Genomic DNA, 22,799 nt, shown 5'->3' on the forward strand with positions numbered 1-22,799 from the left:
GCAACTAAAATTTTTTTAAAAAATATATTTTCTAAGCTGTAGATGGATACAATATGTTCATTTATTTTTATGTGGTGCTGAGGATTGAACCCAGTGCCTCAGGCATGTGAGGCAGGTGCCTAACCACTGAGCCACAACCCCAGCCCTAAAAAAAAAAAAGGAAGGGGAGAGGAACCACATACTATACACGCAAGCCAGAAAAAATCTGGGAGCTTTTCTCCATACCTCTGCTACTCTATGCTTTTAATGTAAGTCCTGATAACTTTGCTTCTGCAGGTTTCATTTGTTTGCATTCCAGTGCACAAGCTATTATCCTTCATGGCACAGATACTTGTTAAACAAATTTTTGTGTTAGGATCTATTTTGGATGGTAAGACAAATAAGAGTTGTCTTTGGCGCTCAAATTCTAAATAAAAATTCCTGGTTCCTGTCAGGTTTTCAGCCAGCCCTCTTACTTGTGTTGATTGAGAACTGCTATCAGCTCCTGCATGGATTAGTTCAATGGAATCCCAATTGCTGTCCCCAAATCTCCTTTTACATCAGTGATTGGCTCCTCCTTTAGTTACTTCCCACTATCCCTAGAAGGAAGTAAACAAAAAAAAAAAAAAGAGGAAAGAAAAGATATTCCTTTGGGTTTCAAGGCCCCAAATAATCTGCAATCTCTCCAGATTTCATCTTGGGCCCATTTTATCATTTCAGTGATCCAGACCCACTGTAGAAAAATAACATTTAAGTTATCACCCAGTATATTTGCACAAATAAGAAATTGAACATTTCATTGGAACTGTTCATATTTACTTATATTTCATGGGATGCATTTTGCTGTTTTCTATGCTAGTCCATTTCATTTTTTAGAATGTTGTGACCTGCAAAATTAATTTTTTAATTAATCTTTTCTAGTGGTCCTGATCTTAGTTTGAAGAATTCTGTCCTAGCAATACAGGCTTTTCTCAGTTCCTCAGAGGGATGAAGCTAAACATTCCTACTTCCAAGTAGTTCCCTCTATTTAGAGTGCCACAACTTCCTCTCTACCAAACCAATCCCTGTTTATCTTTTGGTACTGAAATGATCTTTTCCTAAGAGGCCTTTTCTGACATGTCAGTCTAAGGGAGATATCCATTTTCATAGTATTTTGTATGAGATATCCATTATCATACTATCTTAATATATTAAGTGTGTATATAAATCGTAATTGTTAATATTTATTATTTTGCTTGTAGTATGACCCCCACAGTAGATTGTAAGCTCTATGATGCTAGAGACCTTTTCATTCTGTCTTCTCAGCAGATACTGTACTTGGACCTCAACCCATATTTAGTAAATGAATGAACAGTTAGTATCTACGTCTCCCACTGTCGGGAAATTTCTTTCTTTTTTTATTTATTTTTTTGTTGTAGATGGACAAAATATGTTTATTTTATTTGTTTATTTTTAATGTGGTGCTGAGGATCGAACTCAATGACTTACCAGTGTTAGGCAAATGCTCTACCACTGAGCCACAACCCTAGCCCACTGTCGCGAAATTTCTGAGGTCAGAGTCAGAGTAATATGCCACTCTATCCTCAGTTCCTAGAACATACCTGGCATAGAAAAAGGTCTTTAATAAATCCTTATTGGGCTGGGGATGTGGCTCAAGCGGTAGCGCGCTCGCCTGGCATGCGTGCGGCCGGGTTCGATCCTCAGCACCACATACAAACAAAGATGTTGTGTCCGCCGATAACTAAAAAAAATAAAATATTAAAAATTCTCTCTCTCTCTCCCTCTCTCCCTCTCTCACTCTCTCTTAAAAAAATAAATCCTTATTGAATTGGTAAATGAATTATTAGTAATAAATTAGAAAAATTTACTCAGATTTTAGAAAGATTAGGATAAAGTAATGAAAGACAGTCAGCGTGTCAGCCAAGATGTTGTTCGGGAGGCCTGACTTTTTTAGTATCACCTGGTGATTTGAAGTAAGTCATTTTTAGAGAGTTCCTACATAAGGAAAAGGGATATGATAGTATATTTATCTTGGAGATGTTAGTGGAAGCATGTCAGTTTAGCATCATATCTGGCACTTGCTAAATGCTTAGTAAATTAACTATTATGTTAGCTCCCAAATCTACTAGAGGCAGACTAAGAAGGTAAAATCACATGCCTGACTTGATGGAGGTTTTTTTTTTTAAAGAGAGAACTTTTTAATATTTATTTTATATTTTTTTTTTCCGGTGGACACAACATCTTTATTTTACTTTTATGTGGTGCTGAGGATCGAACCCAGTGCCCCGCCCACATATGCCAAGCAAGCGCGCTACCGCTTGAGCCACATCCCCAGCCCAATGGAGTTTTATTTTATCACAGCACATTCTATCAAGTCCTTGGCAGATAGCCCTGGATTGAGTCAATAATTTGTTGGATCTAGGGTAGATTTTGGTTGTTTTTTTGTTTTTTTTTTTTAAAGAAAATTTTTCTGCCACATGGAATTTTTTCTTTTAAGAAATTTTTCTTTTACTTCTTTTCTTTTAAGATTTTACTTTGATATGTTTCTATGGCAATATTTTTAATTTTAGTTATGTAACACTTGGTAGTACCTTCAGTTATCAAGAAATTTTACATATTTTGATTAATTTTTTGAAAACATTTTCACCATGCATCTATTACCACCACCACCCCACCCTCTGTGGTAATTAGGGATTGAACCCAAGGGCACTTTACTACTACATCCCCAATCCACCTTCTTTAAAATTCTATCTATTTATTTATTTATTTTTCAGGCAGGTCTAAGGTGGTGAGTGTCTAAGTTGCTGAGGCTAGTCTTGAACATGTGATCCTCCTGCCTTAGCTTCTTGAGTTATTGGGATTACAGGAGTATTCTGCAATGCCCAACTCCTTTTTATTTTTTATTTAAAACAAGAGTCTCACAAAGTTGCCCAGACTGTTTTTGACTTAAGATCCTCCTGCTTCTTTTTAAAAAAAGTTCTGTGAATTTTCTAGCCCATGTTATATACACATAGTAGATCCAAAATAACAATATCATTAGACTACCATCAGTGAAACCATGTGTTCATGCATTCTTTTTAGTTGTACTTCCTATGCTCTCTGAATGTATAGTCATTGAATACTGTAATATCTTCTTTTTAACTTACACCTAGCTTTTTTGTTTGCATTTTTTAGTTTTTATTGTAGTCAATACTATTTCTTAAAATACTTTTCTTTTTTAATATTTTTTTTAGTTACCAAAGGCTTTATTTATTTATATGTGGTGCTGAGAATCGAACCCAGGGCCTCACACATGCTAGGCAAGTGCTCTACCACTGAACCACAACCCCAGCCCTCTTAAAATACTTTTAAAATTCATTCAATAAGCGTTCAGAGATCTTTACAATTGTCACTGAATCATTGCAGCCTAATTTGTCCTCCTTCCTTCTCTTCAGACATCCAGGGGTGCATGTATGTATGGTAAACTAATACATAACAGGGTACTCTTTCTTTTTTCTTTTTTTTTTTTTAATTGTAGATGGACACAATACCTTTATTTATTTATTTATTTTTAATGTGGTGCTGTGGATCGAACCCAGTGCCTCACACATGCTAGGCAAGCACTCTACCACTGAGCCACAACCCCAGCCCCCACTCCTCCTTTTTTCTACTGAGCATTGATGTCCTATCTCAAGGCCTAGCTCTTTAACAGGTTCCTCTGTCTCCATGCCCTATATACTGATAAGTCTTTTATCTCAAACTACTGCAATAATTTTTTTTGCCATAATTTGGCACTTGATTATAATCTGCTTTATTGAAGGTATATATTTCTACTGCTTGAATCATAACACTACCCTTTCACTAGGTCCCCTAATGTGTGCAGAAAACCAAATTAATTTTTGGGTAATTATGGAATTGGTGATGCCTGCACCTAAGTAACTTGGAGAACTGTTTTGACTTGGATTACAGTTATTTGTGTTATTTTATCCCCCTGAGGAACAACATGTTCTTTGAGTAGGAATTATCTTAGTTATCTTTGTATCCTTTGCAATTTCAGGCACACTATCTTGCACATAATGTTGTTTAGTTCAATTTATAAGCATTCCTAATGATAACAGTAACAACATTTATTGAAGTGAATTTGCCATGCACAATTTCTTAACCAGAATAAATAAACGTACTTAGTGGCTACTATTATGCCTGTTTTGCAGATGAAGAAGAAATAAAAGTTCAATGAAGTTAAGTGTTGTCACACAAATACCAACACATGGGGAAGCTGGTATTGGAACCCAACCTCTACTGCCTCTCCTTACATTGAAACATCCTAAGGATATTAAGATTTTTTAGAAAGATAATGGGTTCTGTCATGGTGATTAGTCTTTATGGAGGAGCAGAGAGGGAAGTAGTAATAAAGATAAGTGGGATTTGCCATTATGCTATGCATGTTATAATCTATTAACTTTCCCACTTTGTTTTTGATTCTGGGGATTGAAACCAGGGCCTTTTTCATGTTAAGCAAATACTTTACCACCCCTGCTCCTCCTACATAATTCTTGAAGTATCAAATTGTGAAACTTTCTTGCTTATTTTCATAATATGCTCTCCTACCTATAGATAGCAAATTTGCACCTCTGAGGCTTGATAATAGCAGTTGAAAAGTTGTAAATTTTGTTATACCATTTGTTTTTATCCTTTCTTTAAGCATTCAAGAAACTCACTAAAGAGAGCTTTTGCTGCTGAGCACATAATCTTGATAAATGTCAATTTAGCTTTGCATTTAATTTTTGGCAGGACATGCTCACTCCAGCACGCCTCCAGCCCCTAGTGTCTCAGTTTTGGTGACAAGATTCATTCCCCCCACCCCCATGAATATGTACTATAGCAATAGAGAGATGGCTAAGGTACCTTAGAATAACTTGTGTATTTTTCTTTGTGCTTTCTAATTTTTTTGATTCAATTTGGAAATGTGAACTCTATTTGAGTAGTTCCAAAGGAAAATAATACACATTTATAAGATTTATTATGGCCATTTTCAAATAAAAACTATTAAAAGTAGAATGTGTTCCTTGCTTATGATTATCTTGAGGTCTGAAATCCTGATTGCTCTACTGTGCTTTTCTTAAAAGCTTGGTATTATATTTTTGTAAGACTAATTTTACATTTGGAGAACAGAAGGATATTTGAACTTGGTTAAAGTTGAATTTATTAGTTTTCTTTTGAACATTAGGTGTATATTAGATGTATAATAAAAAAGAAAATAACCCAGAAGAATTAATTTTTATTTTTCTTAAGTAAACATTGACTGTAACAGATTTTTTTTTTTTTTTAATTGTGTGTATGTTTTAATAAACAAGCAACCCTTCTGTGGGGCTCAATTTTGGAACTCTTGGAAGCACTGCAACTCCAGCAACTACGTCTACTTCTTCTGGTGGTTTTGGAACTGTACTCTTTGGATCTAAGCCTGCCACTGGGTTCACTCTAGGAGGAACAAACACAGGTAAGGAGGATTTTCATATTTTCAGGGAGTAAGCTTGGGATATTCCTTTTCCAATGGCATATTTATTTTTCAATTTTCATCTTCTGTCTCTGTTTAGAGGTTGTTATTGGTAGTGGAACTTAAAATAAGGCTGAATACCAAGATGAATATGGAATACAGGGATTTGGAAATAGGGTGATAGGCTGAGTTATTGGCTATGATTATAAGGAAGGCCTTCTCAAAAAATATAAGATTTCTTTAAATATAATGAACTAAGGTGATTTAAAATTTTATGTTAGATTATATAATACATTTTTTTCCTTAATAAAGAGTATTGTTTAAGCCAAGTTTACCAGTTTGGAACATTAATTAACTTAGCATGTATGGGACGGCCAGCGTTGAAGAATGTTTTACTGGAGCTGACCATTTAAAAAGTTTTTGCATCCTTACTTACTTTCTCTGTCCTCAAAGCCTTTTGGTTTTCGCCACCTTTGTGTTGACCTTCAGACTTGGAGTGCAGCACATTTTACAGCCATACCCAGAAAATGAAAGGACAACTGGGGTACCAACCAGTGAGTTTCCTAAGATAGTTTTGTGTGCCTGCATTTTGTCTGGAGTAGTTTTTTTTTTTCCCCTCTGTTTTATTTTGTTATAAGCAATAGTTTGCATTTTATAAACTTTATTTCCTTATTAATCAAATTATATAGCCTGTAATATGAAAACCAGTGCCATAGGAAAAATTCTTGTGTTAGTGGTTATGGTGGCAGATATCATGATCTATTAGTCTTAATAGACTAATGTATTTATTAGTCTATTATCTATTTGCCTCCATGGAGGCGACACCTGAGGGTTTTTTTCCCTTATGAATGCCATCTTCCTTGTTTAAATTTTATTTCTCTTTTTGTTCTCAGGAATAGCAACAACTATAACTACAGGACTAACTCTGGGTAAGAATTTTTGAGGAAAGATCTCAGATCTGTGGTTTCCTAAAAATTTAAATGAATTAAGTGATCTTTCTACTCTTTTATCTCACAGTACTGGGATATAGAAGAAAGTATGCAAAGAAAACCTTGAGTATAGATCCTAAGTACTCCTTTCAATATTTGAGTACTTAAAAAGTGATTTATACATGATTTTAAAAATTCAGGTAAATATTTTAAATACAGAATTGGTTTTTAACACAGAGTTTATTTTATATTACTTTTTCAGCATTTTGACTAAATATTAGGAAAAGAGCCAAGCTGCACACCAGAAGTCTTAATCTCTGGAGGCCTTAGACAGTCTTATAAAGTATGTAGTGACAAAGCTCTTAGCTGTCTATAAAATATTGTAGGGCTGGGGTGTAGCATAGTGGAAGATTGCTTCCCTAGCATGTATGGGGTCCTGGGTTTGATCCCCAGTACTGAAAAAGAAAATAATAATGATACTGGACTAAAAAGTTCTTTGATTCCCTTGTCACTCAGAAACATAATAGTTTCTGTAGTGGTATGCTTACGAGAATGTAAATAACTAGGTTTCATCCTGCTTTGACTCTTAACCATTATTCACAATGGGTGACAGTAAAGTGAAAGGAAAAAATGAAAGGATGTTGAAAAGCTCTTAAATTGGTTAAGGATTGACTATTCACTTGAATGCTGTTAGCTTGTCATCAATGGAAAACACATCTGTTTGTCACCAGAGCTTTGGACAGGATTGGCTGAGGGCAAGTAATTGATTCCTCTTACTATCTGAGGTTATAAAACCCATCCATACATAATTTTGGAGTACTGTGCTCTCGCAGGAACTTGTAATCAGGGCAATCCAGAAGCATAGTTTCTGACTTCTTTTTTCTCAGTGGTTTCAGGAGAAGCCCAAATGTGGGTCATTCATGGATTTCTTGTTTGAATAGTTATTGTTTTCTGTGTGATTATGAGTATGCATGATGCCTTGAAAGTCAATATTAGCTTGTATTTGCAATGGTGTTGGTGAGAATGGTATTGATGGTGAAGTCAGGAAATTTGGGGTGTACATGCAAGACATTGATCTAATATGAGATGACAGGGGTAAGCAGGTATATAATATGGTCTTGTGTAATTTGATAAATATCTCATAGACATAGGACGATACAATGAAAGGAAAAGCAAGAAGAAAATAGGGTTATTTTGGGACAGAAAATATTCCAGACAGAAGTAGAATGCAGTGTTTGCTCAATCATAAAACTTATTCCATTGGAATAAGAAAAACATTTTGTTCATGGGGCTTAGGATTCAAAAGTGGAAATGGTAGGAAGAATTGAGATTTGAGAGCAGGTTGGAACCAGATTAGAAGGTCACTTATGTGCCTGATTTTTAGACTATTGTAGAACAATCTAGAGTTAATTGGAACCATAAGTTGGTAGGGTCACCAGGATGTTGTTTTTAAGGTAACTGGGATAATGCCAAAAATAGAGTTCAGAAGAGATTGGCAGAGAAATTAAGTCTGTTGTTGTAGTTCTTGAGAGGTGGTTTAATTTAAGATTTTTGAGAATGCCTGTAATCCAGGGATATTTCTGAAATAGAATTAGCAGGATTTATAGCCAGTGGAATTCAGAGGAAGGAAGGACTGTGAAAAAAAATCGTGGCTTTTTTGGCTTTAATAATTGAATTGACCTTGGTGGGCCTGGAGCTTTAGCAAAATTAGATTTATTTGGGGTTTTTTTGGAAAGGTAGAGCCAGCTAATGGGCATTCAGGTAGATGCACATTTTAGTCTCATGTACCCATAGTGGGTGACATTAAGGGAACCCTAGGGAATATCAAGACATCAGCAGACGAAGGAAATCTACAAAAGAATATGGGAAAGGAATAGCACAGAAACTAGTAGTAAGATATCTGAGAGCTGACAGGACCCAGAAAGAAGAGTATTTTAAGGATTAGAGAATGTTTGCATAGTCTTGGAGGAGAGGGACTGTTTTTCTTTTGAGAGTAAAGGGGAAAAAGGATAAATACTGTTTTATATAAATCTAGGTATTGAATTTATTGATTACAATATTATATTGATTGGGGTGTTTTCACCTTTCTTAATCTAAAGGACCTTTTTTTTTTCTGAATTCACCATGATTTGGTTCTAACCTCTGTTTTAATTTTCATGCATACACATGTATTCTTATTCTGTTGACACAAAATAGGATCACAAACTTATAGGGATCCTGATTGAAACCAATATGATATGTATACACTTAAGGTAAAATTGGATTTTATCTATTAAAACAGGAACACCAGCCACTACATCTGCATCTACAACTGGCTTCAGTTTAGGATTCAATAAACCTGCAGCATCTGCCACACCATTTGCTCTTCCTATTACTTCTACCTCAGCAAGCGGTCTCACTCTTTCATCTGCTCTGACATCAACTCCAGCAGGTGAGTAGAGAACATAGATACCCACTTTTCCTTCTTTATTTATTTGGTACCTGGGATTGAACCCAGGGACACTTAATCACTGAGCCACATCCCAGTCCTTTTTTTTGTTTGTAAAGACAAGTCAGTGTTGGCCATTACTGCAGCAGGGAACGTCTTGGAATGTCTTCTTTATTTACAGAGTAGAGCAAAGGACAGGATTAGAAAGGTAAAATGTAAAGCTTTTAATATCTGCTTTGTTTTCAAGGAGCCATTTTATGACAAGGAAGGATAAAAATGTTACATAAACCTTACTTAGCTTAGAATTTGTTTAATTGTAAAAGTGGAATTGGAAGCCTGGGTTGGAAACACTTGTATGGAATCAGTTACCTGGTACTGTTCTAATATTACCTGAAGCCCTTATTTCTCTCAGTTTATGCTTTATAGCTACTATTCTTTTCTAAAGTGTATATAATTTTTATCTTTAGCGAGTAGATTTTGCAAAGAGCCAATTTTATCATGAAAATCAACTTAAAATTTTTTTACTTGTATTTTTCTATGGTGTACGTAAGTAATGTTGCCATTTGAAGGCTTAGTATCTCATTTTTCATTAGCATCCACTGGATTTACTCTAAATAATCTGGGAGGAACAACAGCCACAACTACAGCTGCATCAACAGGCCTTTCTTTAGGGGGAGCCTTAGCTGGTTTGGGAGGTTCACTTTTCCAGAGTACAAACACAGCAGCATCAGGTAATTGATGATATTTACTCTACAGAATAGTAAGTATTTGTATTTAAATTATTTAATCTTTATTTTTGCCTTTTAACCAGTTTGCTTTTCCTCTTTAATCTGTATGTTTTCCTTTAATGTAAAATTGGTTTTCATACATAATTGGACCTTTTAGTCATATTTAGAGATACATTTTTCTCTTTCTCAATATTGACAAATTAGATAAAGAAGCAAGCCTATTTAAGGAGTCAGAAAGCCAGGTGCATTTGCACATGCTTGTAATCCCAGTGGTTTTTGAGGCTGAGATAGGAGGATCGCAAGTTCAAAGCCAGCCTCAGCAACAGAGGGGCGCTAAGCAACTCAGGGAGACCCTATCTCTAAATACAACACAAAAGAAGGCTGGGGATTTGGCTCAGTGACCGAGTAACCCTGAGTTCAATGCCCATCCTTCTTTCCTCCACAAAAAAGGAGTCAGAAAACTTAAAATAAGTGGCATTTAAGTAGTTTGGGGTTAATTGGAGGTCTAGTTCAGTGGTAGAATTGCTTATCTAGCATGTACAAAGGCTTGGGTGGATTCCCAAGCTAGAAAAAAAAATTTGTTTTGAGTCATTTATAGCTTACTTCACTGTAAGGCAACTTGTAAAGTCTTAGTTCTAGGAATGACTTTCCATTATGGAATTTCAGGAAAGGGTATTAGAAAACCATGTGCCTCTTCTTTCTGTTATTTTTTTTTTTTTTTCATTTTACTTTTATATCAGTCTTTATGAGAGATGTTTAAATATTTATCCTGTAAAAATTGCATGTTACAGTCATCTCATGATTTGGATATTACAAGATATTGTGAGTATCTACAAAATTAGACAATAACAAAAAGATTAGTATTTGAGATATCAATACAAACTAGAACACTATAATTTTCTTTAGATTATTTTGACCATCCTTACCCTCCCATTCCACTGACCTGAAAATCCTCTTTATCAAATTGTTATCTGAAGAAAGGACAAAAAAGAAATAGTGTCTTTAATAGAAAAAGTCAAGTCATTTTCCTTTCTTTTCTCCTGTTCAACCAAGTGAAGTATTAGGCACATATTAGGGGCCCTGCAAAACTTCTGAAAGTAAAATAGTCATTATAAATCAAGTGTAACTGGAAATTCTGAGTTTGATAGATTAGCATTTCCTAATTTGTGCATTTTTAAACAGAAATTCTTTTTATTTTATTTTATTTTTCTTGTAGTTGAGGTCTCATTATGTTGCCCAGGTCTTGAACTTACAAACTCAAGTGATCTTCCTACCTTTGCCTCCCAAATAGCTGGGACTACAGGAGTGCTCTGCTACGCCTAGCTAAATAGAAATTCCTGATGTTACACTGCTATGTGAAATAATTATACAATTTCTTCAAATAATAGAAAAGCTTTTCTCACTCCCACAATGCCCTCATTGACTTTTCAAAATATTCATTTCTTTATACAGTCATTAGCTATAACCAATATTTAAAAGATCTATAGAGGGGCTGGGGCTGTAGCTCAGTGGTAGAGCGCCCGCCTCGCACGTGTGAGGCACTGGGTTTGATCCTCAGCACCACATAAAAATAAATAAAGATATTGTGTCCAACTACAACTAAAAAAAAAATAAATAAAAAAAAAAACTATAGAATCCTTAATATGAGGCAAATTTCATAATAAGCAAGAAAATAGAAATTAACCTGATATATAAAATACTAATTCAGTATTTTCTGCCACATGAATTGATATTTTAGTATTTTGCCAATGACTATGTTGAAATTATTTAATATCTGTGTAATAAGAGAGGGGTGGGGAGGTAGTACTCCATGATGGAGTGCTTCCTAGCATGCGTGAAACCTGGGGTTTGACTCCCAATAACCGCAAGTAGTAGTATGAGTAATAGTAGCAGAAGTAGTAGTAATAAGAGAGAGAGAGGGTTGTTTTATGTTTCTTACCCAGTTTTTAGATGTGCTTTGATTCTTCTCAAACTCTTAATATTTAATGCTTATACTTAATCTAAATGTGTTGTTGAATTTTTAAAAAATTATCATAGGTTAAGTATCCATTTTTTGAAATGTTTAGGCCAGAAGTGTTTCAGATTTTGGAATTTTTTGGATTTTAAAATATTTACATAGACTTCACCAGTCAAACATGAACACAATGCTCAAAAAGTTTTAGATTTTTAGAGCATTTCAGATTTTGAATTTTTGGATTAGGGATGCTTGTCTGGTATAGAGTAATTCTTTGTTTAGCTGTTTTCTGACACATAGCCAGAATTTAAATCAAAATTTTAGGTATATTTATTAAATATTTTCTCTTTTTAAAAAATAGATGGTATTATCTTAGGAATGCATGGATTTTAGAAATATATGTTTATCAACACAGGACTTTTTTTAATAGTTATTTTTTAGAAGTAGCTGGACACAACGCCTTTATTATTTATTTATTTTTTTTTTAATGTGGTGCTGAGGATCGAACCCAGGACCTCGCATGTGCTAGACGAGCGCTCTACTGCTGAGCCACGATCCCAGTCCCTCAACATAGGACCTTTGAAATTTTGCTACTTGGCTCAAATATAAATTAATGACTTAGAATTAACTGTCGTCATTTTGATTCCTTTTGCCAGGTTTTCTAGTAGCTATATCAGTTAGCTTAGGAGCTATACTATTGGTGGAATTTAACCAGATGGAGAGTGATAGGAAACAGTAAAAAAAGAGGGGGAAGCCTGTAGTGGACTAGAATCAAGAAAGTCTTCTCTTTTGTAGAACTAATTGAAGGCTAGTATAGCCAGGTAAATTAAAGCATTTCTTTTTAAATAGGTAAATTAAAGCATTTCTTTTTAAAATAACTTTTCTGAAAAGAACTTGGAAGTATGCAGTTATACTTAATATATATTATGCTCAAAGTTTATAAATTAACACTGGATTATTTTTAAAGTGTGTAGTTCCAAAATATGTTTGGAAGATAAGACTGACTTCTCTGAAAACAATACAACTTAAACTGTTTTTGTAGAAAAGGTTCAAAAGTAACAAACATTGAATGCCCACATATATTGAATTAACACATATTCTGATCTTTTTAATAATGAAACATCACATTATCCAAACTACATATACCATCTTTGCCCAAAGCATGCTCCAGACTTGTTCCTTGATATTTTCCTAAATCAATTATTTTTTTTTAAATACTTATTTATTTATGTATCTTTAGTTTTTTTAGGTGGATACATTAGTTTGTTTTTATGTGGTGCCGAGGTTTGAACCCAGTTCCTCATGCATGCTAGGCGCGCACTCTACCACTGAGCCACCACTGCAGCCCTCCTAAATCAATTATGAAAAAAATCTTAAAAGCATTTGAGTACTTTGGTTAGTAAGAGGAAATTCTGGTAAAGTCTTTCATTAAAATTGTATGTAATATTTGGTTTATTTGTAGGACTTGGACAAAATGCTTTAGGCCTGACTTTGGGAACTACAGCAGCTACTTCAGCTGCAGGCAATGAAGGCCTTGGTGGTATAGATTTTAGTAGCTCATCAGATAAAAAGAGTAAGTAATGTTACTGTAATTTTGTCTTCTAACACTACTGTTAAGCAACTTCCACATTATTCAAAATTCCTATGTCTGAAAAATCTCTACTTATGTATTCAGTAGTATAGTTTTTACTTTTAAGTTTGTTTTACATTAGCATTAGCATTGTGCAAATTTTGTGTATTGATTAAGGTTTAATTTTTGTAGATCACTTAAATGTATATGTGTATCTCTTATTTATCCAACTTAATATTTTTGTTAATATTTTTTTATATTGGCGTCATCATAGTATATATTTTGTAATATGTTGTTACTCATATCAAAAGCATTTGGCAGTGTAATTCAGCTAGGTGCTTTAGAGAGGAGTATGAGAAATATAAGGACTTAATTTCCCCTTTCTACCTCTATCCACACCATCCTGTACTCATAGTGTGCTTGAGCTTGAGTTGAGCAAAGAGAATACATAAAAATAAATGCATATGATCACATGTACCACATCTCAGTTCCCTTTAATCTGTTATATTGGTCAAAGGATTTTTTTGTTGTTGTTGTGTTAATCTACAGAATTTTTTCTTTTTCTAGTAGCTATATCAGTTAGCTTAGGAGCTCTACTATTGGTGGGATTTAACCAGATGGAGAGTGATAGGAAACAGTAATTGGTAAAGAAGGGGAGGCTGGTGTGGACTAGAATCAAGAAAGTCTTCTCTTTTGAAGAACTAATTGAAGGCTAGTATAGCCAGAGAGCAGAAAGGTCAGATACCAGCTGTCTTGAAGAACTTTCTGTGCAACATTGAATTTTGTCACTATACTGATGACCACTAGACTCTACTAAAGGATATTGATGAGATTTGTATTTTAAGAGTAAGCATTCTGGCAGCCAGGTAGAAAATAATTGTAGGAAGGAGAGAGAAGCAGCATGGAGAAGTGTTGGGAAGTTATATAGTAGTCTGGGTATATTACTGAGGCAAAGCAAGGTAGACCAGTAAGGTGTCCTTGGCAGTCTAGAAATAGGCCCAAGTTCTAGTTTTTTGTATGTACATAAATAAAATGAAATACCAATGAAATAGTATATTAGTAGAAAATAATTGATGAATTATTTGGCAAAACAAAATTAAAGCCCTATTTTTATTACCATTATTAAGGCATTTATAGAAGAAATGTGCCAGTTTCAGAAATGTTAAAATGAAAAAATTTTTATAATGAAATATTCCAAATATTTATGGAAAAATAAACTAGTCAGATGAAAGATGAAAAAAGTGAAATCTTGCATATAAAGATGAAAGGCAAATAATACATTAAAAATAAAATACTTGATTTTTAGATGCTTACTTTCTCACATTTTAATATCTCTGAAATTCAGATTGTTTATAGATTAAATTTTAGGAACAGATATAAATATTTGTGAGATAAATAATTAATATACTAAGTGTTGAAATAGCTCTTAGAAATTAATAAGAGAAATATCATAAGAGAAATGTGCAAAAAAATGAAGAATGTAGAAATTACACAGGTATGCAATTCACAAAAAATAAACCTGTCAGATGAAGATTTGAAAAATATATTATGTTTCACTAGTCTAAGAAATACAAGCTAAGATAAAAATAAATGGCACCATTTAGCTACATGATTAGCAAAGATTTAAAAAACTGATGTTCATTGTTTTTTGAGAGTGTGATCCAAAAAGTGCTCTCAATGTACTTGTTTTAAGGGATTGACAGATTGTTTTAAAGAATTGGAGAAATTCAGGATGCTAATCTGACTTAGTGTTCAATCCTGATAGGGCCTTAAAAAGTGTCAGATAGAGTTACCCAGAGTTAACTTGGTAGAGAATATAAACTATTCATACTGGATATTTTTTATGGAACAATTGAGAAAATTTTTAGTTGAGAAAAGAAAACTATGTCCTTGAAAGAAGTAGGTGCAGATCAGCTGTGGAACACGTTGGCTTTGTACACATCTCCTTGATAACACTGCGTTCATAACAAGTCATTTCATTGAGCAATGTTTAAGAGGCAAGCTAAGAAATGTTTCCATTTATATTTATACCTTAATTTGTGTTCATTTAAAACGTTTGGAATATGTTGTTACATTACCTATTTTTACATGAAACTTCTTGAATTTTTTAGGTGACAAAACAGGAACAAGACCAGAGTAAGTTTATAATTTAAAATATTTTAATCAAGAGTTTTATTTATTAAATTTGTAGGCAGATGGTATAGTTGGAAATACATAGAACCAGGTACACATTTAGAAGGAAGAGACACTTTTAACAAGCATTCGTCAAAAATAAGATAATAAATGTATGTTCTAGAAAGATTGTGATAGGTCACATCACATCTTCAATTTTTAGTTATTAAAAAACTTTAAAACATTTCTTTTTAGAAAGGTGATTGACATTTTCCCCAGATAATGTAAATAAGCATATAAGTTTGTCAGTTTTTGTTGTTTTTGTTTCTGGTGCTGGGTTTTGAACCAAAGGCCTTGGTGCATGCTAATTAAGCACAAGCTTAATAGTATGTAATTTGCAGCCCTTAAAACATCTTGAACCATGGATTATATGGTGCAGCCCTTAAAACATCTTGCTTACATATGTAAATTATTATGCCAGGACTATTTTTTATTTACTGGTATCTTCATTAAAGAAAATAGTTTTCATATACATCATATATATATATATATATATATATATATATATACACACACATACATACATACATTTGAAATATATATTTGAACTTGGTCATTATTTTTATTGCAAATTATGTTTTCTCACACAATTTGTATTAAATAAGCTATTTATAAATAAATGATCAAATTTGCTGTTCTACAAACTTCTTGTGTATATTTTAGCCTAATACAGATTGAGTATCCCTTATACAAAATGTTTAGGACAAGAAGTGTTTCAGATTTTGGACTTTTTCAGACGTGGGGATATTTATATGGAATATACACATTGAGTGTCCCTAATCTCAAAATACAAAATGCTCTAGAATCTGAAACTTTAAAAAATTGAAATGAAGGAACAGACTGAGATCTGTCTAAGGTTATAAAATCTAACTCATGATTTCATTATAGCATGCCAAATTTTAGTTGTTCTGCCTTCATTAATTATTTGTATTTCCCTTAAACTGTCCCTTGCTTTTATTTTCCCATTTCAATGCATGTTGAAGAACAAACTGAAGTTATAATAAAGTATTTAGAGCATCTCATGAGAAGTTATATAGACTTTGTGTTATTAATGCTTTAATTATTCAAACTGAATAAAATGTCAGTCATAGAATCTTTTAGCCAGAGGGAATTTAGTTCAGCATCTCATCCAGTCATTAGTATTTTCTTTTTTCCTTAGAATTTAGTTAAAAGCTTTTAAGTATATTTATAGTAGCTGCCAGTCTTCTTAATTAAGAAATGTCAATTTCAAATAAATTGCTGGAACTAGGTCAGGAAATTTTTTTTTTTATTTTGAAATCATTCAAGGAAGCTCTAAGTAGAGAACATTTGCAATATTTTCTTGAATCTTAACATATAGTATAGTAAAATTTAATGTCAACTTTCTAAAATCTGAATGGTATTAATACATTTGTGGCTTTTTTTCTTAGGGATAGTAAGGCACTGAAGGATGAAAATCTACCTCCTGTCATCTGCCAGGATGTTGAAAATCTCCAGTGAGTGTCAAATATATTTAAATAAATAATGCTCAAAGAATTCTAGATTACATTTTAGGGGGAACATCTTTTCTTTCTAAACATTTTAACTTGGGTTAAATTGTTAATGTTTTTAAAAGTAAGAGAAAGTTGAAAAGCAATTAAAATTAATGTAACTGCCATTCTATAAACTAGTGTGTAAATTATGGATGAATTTTTTACTTTTGTTTCTTTCTGACAAACTTATTTTTTAATTGATTAGTCTTTTAATTGGTGCATTATAATTTTACATATTGAATTAATTCATTGCAACATATTTGTACGTGCATATAATTTAATCAGTTTCATTCCCCGGTACCTCCCCTTTCCAGCTTTACCTTCTGTTTTCATGAGATTTGCCCTCCTCCCTCCTTTTTCCCCCCTTTTTTCTCTGTAGCTTCCATGTATAAGAGAAAACATAATAATCCTTGACTTTCTGAATCTGGCTTATTTTGCTTAACATAATGCTTTTACGTTCGTTCCATCCATCCATTTTCCTGGAGATGACAGAATTTCATTCTTTACAATCGAATAAAACTCCATTCCATGTGTATGCCACATTTTCTTTATCCATTCATCTCTTGATGGACACATAAGCTGGTTTCTTAACTTGGCTACTGTGAATTGCACTGTTAGCAACATAGGATGCATGTATTGCTGACTTTAATTATTTAGGATAAATACTGAGGCACGATATAGCTTGGTCATATGGTGAATCCATGTTTAGTCGGTGGAGGAATCTTTATACTGATTTCCAAAGTGGTTGTACTAATTTGCAGTTCTGCCAAGAGTGTATGAGTGTTCTTTTTCCACCAACATTCTTCGCAGTATTTATTATTTGTATTTTTGATGGTGATTGTTCTAACTGGAGTGAGATGAAATCTCAGAGTAGTTTTGATCTGCATTTCTCTGATTGCTAAAGAAGCTGAATACTTTTTATAAGTTTGTTGGTCATTTGTGTGTCTTCTTTGAGATATGTCTGTTTAGTTCAATTGTCCATTTATTGATTTTCTAAAATTTTTTGATTTCTTTATATTCTTGATATCAATACCATCAGAACAATGGCTGGAAAAGATTTTTCTCCCATTTTGTGGGTTTTCTCTTCATGCTCTTTTGTTTCCTTTGCTTGGCAGAAGCTTTTTAATTTGATGCCACTCTATTTGTTGATTCTTGGTATTATTTCCAGAGCTTTAGGGGTCCTTCTAAGGAAGTTTGTGTCTGTGCCTTTATGTTGGAGTGCCCCAGCATTTTTTTGTAGGGGTTGCAAAGTTTGTGGTCTAATTCCTAAATCTTTTTTTTTTTTTGTACCAGGCATTGAGCTAAGGGGCACTGGACCTCTGAGCCACATCCCAGTCCTATTTTGGATTTTATTTAGAGACAGGGTCTCATTGTTTAGTGCTTCACTTTTGCTGAGGCTGGCTTTGAACTCGCAATCCTCCTGCCTCGTCCCGAACCACTGGGATTACAGGTTGATCTATTTTGAATTGACTTTTTTGTAGTATGAGAGAGATTTAGGTTCATTCTTCTACATATGCATATATAATTTTCCCAGCACCATTTGTTAAAAACCCTATATTTTCTCCAGTGTAAGTTTTTGGTGCCTTTGTCAAGGATCAAATGACTGTATTTCTATGGGTTTGTCTTTTTTTTGGGTCTTCTATTCCATTGATCCTAAGTGTTTTGTTTTTTTGCCAGTACCACAGTTTTTAAATTCTCAGTTTTATTTATTTATTTATCTATCTATCATTTATTTTTTGTAAAGGAAATTTGTGAAGGAACAAAAACAGGTCCAAGAAGAAATTAGTAGAATGTCTTCAAAAGCAATGCTTAAAGTACAAGAAGATATTAAAGCTCTGAAGCAACTTCTATCATTGGCTGCCAGTGGATTACAGAGAAACACTCTTAATATTGATAAATTGAAAGTAGAAACTGCTCAGGTATACTGAATTACAGCCATTTTACCATAGAATGTTTTGCTTTGTTTTTTTTCCAAAATGGAAATAATGATTTATTTAAAGGTGATACATACATACTGTGAGAAAACCAGGTAGATCATATTTTTTCTTTAAAAAATGTTTTTTTGTGATGCTAGAAATTGAACCCAGGGTCTCATGTTTGCCAAACTAGTGCTCTACTACTGAGAAATATCCCCAGCCTATCATATATTTTTAAATTACTTTAATAAATAATAGTAGTTACTAGTTTTTATTAATGCTTGCTCTATATAACACTGTATCCTAAGCAATTTATTGATATTTGTTAATCTGCTTTCATTTTCATGGTAGTCCTTTGAAGTAAGGTACTGTTATTATGTAAATAAGACAAGAGGCAGAGAACTTTGTTAATAAGTTGAACAGCCTGAATTCAGTTTGCTGATCTAGTTTGAGTTTATGCCTTAACTAATTTGTTTACATAAGTGCCTGCTGACTAAATTGGTCTGTTCATAAGAGAAAGAATACCTAGTCAGAAAATGTTTTTAACATATCATTTATTAAATTAAAATTATATCACGCTTTATAGATTCATTTCACTGAACACTTGTTAGTCTTGGTTATATCTTAGTTAATAAAAATCATAATGAGGTTAGTATTTTCTGTCATTCTTGTCTAATTGCTTTTATCCCATGGCCTAATATATAATACATACTAAATAAAATATATAATTCTTTTCTATTGCAGTGAAGAAGAATGATGGTTGATGATTTACTTGGATTTTATATGTCATAATTATAAAACATACTTGATATCATTGTGGCAATCTGGACAACATTCCCTTTAAGTTGTTCCTATCTGTTGATAAACTGCATAGGATATGCCTTTACTGTGAGCTTATCAATGAGTGCTATGCTCATAGGTGATATTGTTTTTTGGTGGGGATACTGGGGATTGAGCTTAGGCACTTGACCACTAAGCCACTCTCCAGCCCTATTTTGTATTTTATTTAGAGACAGGGTCTCATTGATTTGCTTAGTGTCTCATTTTTGCTGAGGTTGGCTTTGAACTCTTGCCTCAGACTCCCAAGCCTCTGGGATTATAGGCATGTGCCATTGTGCCCGTCTAGTGATGTTGTTATATGTAAAATTTTAAAACATGTCTTCAAGTCAACTATTAGAGAATACCTTTGCTTTTTAAATACCATGTTACTCAAGTAACTAAAACTATTATGTTTAAAGAGAATTTTAAGACTTTTATCTTTTCTCAGATTTCCTGGTCATTTGGAAAATCTCAGATTAAATGTTACATAAATTACATGAAATCATAAATTTTGTATGCAAAATATATGAAATCATGTAAGTTATAAGTAGAAAAATAATGGAACAAACGCAGAGTGAGATGGACTCTGATGGGACCCATTGTAATTCTAAAACTGGATAATTCCATTCACAAATATATGTGGGACACCTGTTATATAAGACTTGTTGATCATCTCTAGTAATAAAAAGACAGTGGGGGATAAATGGAATGGTAAAAGATTTAAGAAGAGCAAAAAGGTTTGCAAAGAAAGAGGATAGGAGTCAAAGTTTCCTTAAGGGTAAATGAACTGAATTTAGAAAACGTAGGCTATATCAACGAAATTTGATTTATGATTACTATTATTTCCATTATAAAGGAACCTAGTACTCTATGCAGTGTCTAGAGATTTACCAGTTGAAAAACAGTGTTCTGAATCCCTCGTGACATAGTTATCAATCTTATTTAACCCCAAAACGTTTTCATCAAAGGCAGCCTTTTGGGTAATAGAAGCATTCTGTGGTTAGGCATGATGTGAACCAAAATCTTATGGAAGTGAATTCTTTTAATACCTCATTTTTTGGCAAATAACTTGAGTTTAAATAAATGGGGGGGGGGCATAGGGATATGAAAGACAGTGGAATGCAATGGTCATCAAATGGGTACCATTTAAGTCAAATTGCTGAGTTTAGCTGTCCAGTCACTTAGTGAATTTTTTTTTTTTTTTAAATCTATGTGTGCCAAGCAGTGAGGATCAAGAGAACTGGGAGAGAATTAAATCAGTCATGTTTAAATAATAGGTATAGTTACAGAGGGCTTAAGTGGAGACCTTTATGTTGAGTCTTAAAATGTATGTATTTTACACGCTGGTAGGTAGGAATGAGCAAGGCCAAAGAGGCATGGCATAGGCATGTTTGATTATTTGCAAGCAGTTTAGTATTACAGATGTCTGGGCCTGACAAGAGTCAGTACTTAGAGAGGTGGGTAGGCGTCAGTCTTGAATGGTCCAGAACTGTCCAGGGCTTCTAGGAATAGTAGAAGGTAATACAAGAATTGTGCAGTGAATAACATTTAAAATAATTGAGCTGCCAACATTCAGTTCTCAAGTGTCGTGGCAACATGGCATTGAACAAATTATGTCTCTAACTCCATTTGTGCATCTATAAAAAGAAAAGCATTTCCTACTTTTACTTTTTAAAAGTAACCAAGGTGGTATAAGTGAACCCTTCAGCATAGATTTTTGTACATAATAAGCGTTGGATGTTAATTGTTGCCCATGTCAGCTTCAAATAGTAGTAGCCCAATCTTTTCACTACAGATGAATTTACGAATTGTTCAGAAACCTTAAAATAGATCAGTTCATTATAATCTTTTGTTTTTAAATTGTCTATCAGACAAAATCAGGTGGGACTGGATTTACCAGTGACATTTTTTTTAAATAGTTGTAGATGGATAGCATGCCTGTATTTATTTATTTAGTTAGTTTTTTATATGGTGCCAAGGATTGGAACCCAGTGCCTCACACATGCTAGGCAAGTGCTCTTGCCACTGAGCTACAGCCCTAGCCCAGTTCACTATAATCTTATAAATCTTGTTAAGTTTAATTGTCTGCTCTCAAGAGGTTTTAGAATTTTCTTATAAAATAACTTCATCCGTGGTGTTATTAAAACATGAACTGGTATTATTTGAAATCTTAGCTCAGAAATAGTTCGTATTTTTAGCTTAACTCTAAAATGGCTTTTTTTGTTTTTTAAACCTTTGACATATTAGGAGTTAAAGAATGCTGAAATAGCTTTAAGAACCCAAAAAACACCACCTGGACTTCAGCATGAAAATACAGCTCCTGCTGAGTAAGTTATTGGTTTTTTTAAAAACAAATGTTTCCCATTTTAAGAAAGTGTATCAGTAGTAATAATATGATAAGCTAAGACCGTTTCATTTATTATGTGCATATACTGAGTTAATCAACACTTCACATGGACTTTTAAATTGATTTCTAATAACCTTTAAGAGGGTAGTTTAGTGTTTCCTTTTTACTTCAGGATGAGTAAAGGCTAAGATCTGAACTTTTAAACAGTTTTATGCAGTTATACTTTAATGTCATGGAATTTGTATTCTACTTTATTAAGTTTGCAGGTAAAAGAAATTTTAATTTTTTCTATTAGAACTTTTAAATTAAAATTAATTTTATGATAGTCCTATCCTTAAACAGGGCATAATAATTATACTTTAACTCTTTTACTTATTTGCATAAATTTTATTTATTTACATAGCTAATGACATTGAGGATGAAAAATTAGAAAACACAGATAAGTTAGAGAAAAAATTCCACTGCTAATTGAATCACTTCATGTTGTATATCCACCTAGTTCCATACATGTGGTATAGATTTTTGTCTCTATTTTTCTATCCTACTATGTTACTACAGATAATAGCTGATACATACCAGGTGTCTCCTATTTGCCAAGCAGTGTGCTCAGCACTGTCTGTGCTTTATCTTATTTTTCACAAAACCTATTATCACTTTTTTACTCCAGTGAGGAGCCAGAGGTGAGTTTTCAGTGGTAGTCTATTTGACTCCTGCTCTTCACTTTTTTTTTCTTCTAATTTTTATTATGGTATTATTTCAAACTTACAGAAAAATTTATAGAGTGGAGCAAAATTTCTTGTATACCTATAATCTAGGCCCCCCGCATCTCAACACTTTTGCCATATTGGATTTATTCCTCATTCTTTTGCTGTATATATGTTTTATTTCCTTGAACAGTTTGAGTTATTTGCAAACATAATACTCGTTTTGCAAAAATACTTTCGTGTATACTACTACTTTTTCTTTTAGTTGC

The 22,799-nt window shown here is 33.3% G+C and overlaps 1 protein-coding gene across 4 annotated transcripts in view; it reads left to right on the forward strand.

The window, feature by feature from the left end:
• Nup58 (nucleoporin 58) overlaps positions 1–22,799 on the forward strand; it is a 53,469-nt gene that overhangs the window by 1,291 nt on the left and 29,379 nt on the right. For 2 of the 4 annotated variants that reach the window (XM_058580785.1, XM_046448056.2), the window contains exons 2-10: positions 5,313–5,455; positions 6,346–6,381; positions 8,663–8,812; positions 9,403–9,540; positions 12,954–13,064; positions 15,173–15,197; positions 16,643–16,708; positions 18,489–18,663; positions 21,727–21,806. In XM_058580785.1, the coding sequence (XP_058436768.1) occupies positions 5,313–5,455; positions 6,346–6,381; positions 8,663–8,812; positions 9,403–9,540; positions 12,954–13,064; positions 15,173–15,197; positions 16,643–16,708; positions 18,489–18,663; positions 21,727–21,806 (924 nt within the window). The remainder of the gene's footprint in view (positions 1–5,312; positions 5,456–6,345; positions 6,382–8,662; positions 8,813–9,402; positions 9,541–12,953; positions 13,065–15,172; positions 15,198–16,642; positions 16,709–18,488; positions 18,664–21,726; positions 21,807–22,799) is intronic. The other 2 variants (XM_058580783.1, XM_046448064.2) reach the window with 1 other exon arrangement.

This window comes from Marmota monax, unplaced genomic scaffold, assembly GCF_021218885.2.
Source record: "Marmota monax isolate L192 unplaced genomic scaffold, Marmota_monax_Labrador192_F-V1.1 WCK01_AAM20220418_F8-fsc00043, whole genome shotgun sequence".
Classification (NCBI taxonomy): Eukaryota; Metazoa; Chordata; class Mammalia; order Rodentia; family Sciuridae; genus Marmota; species Marmota monax.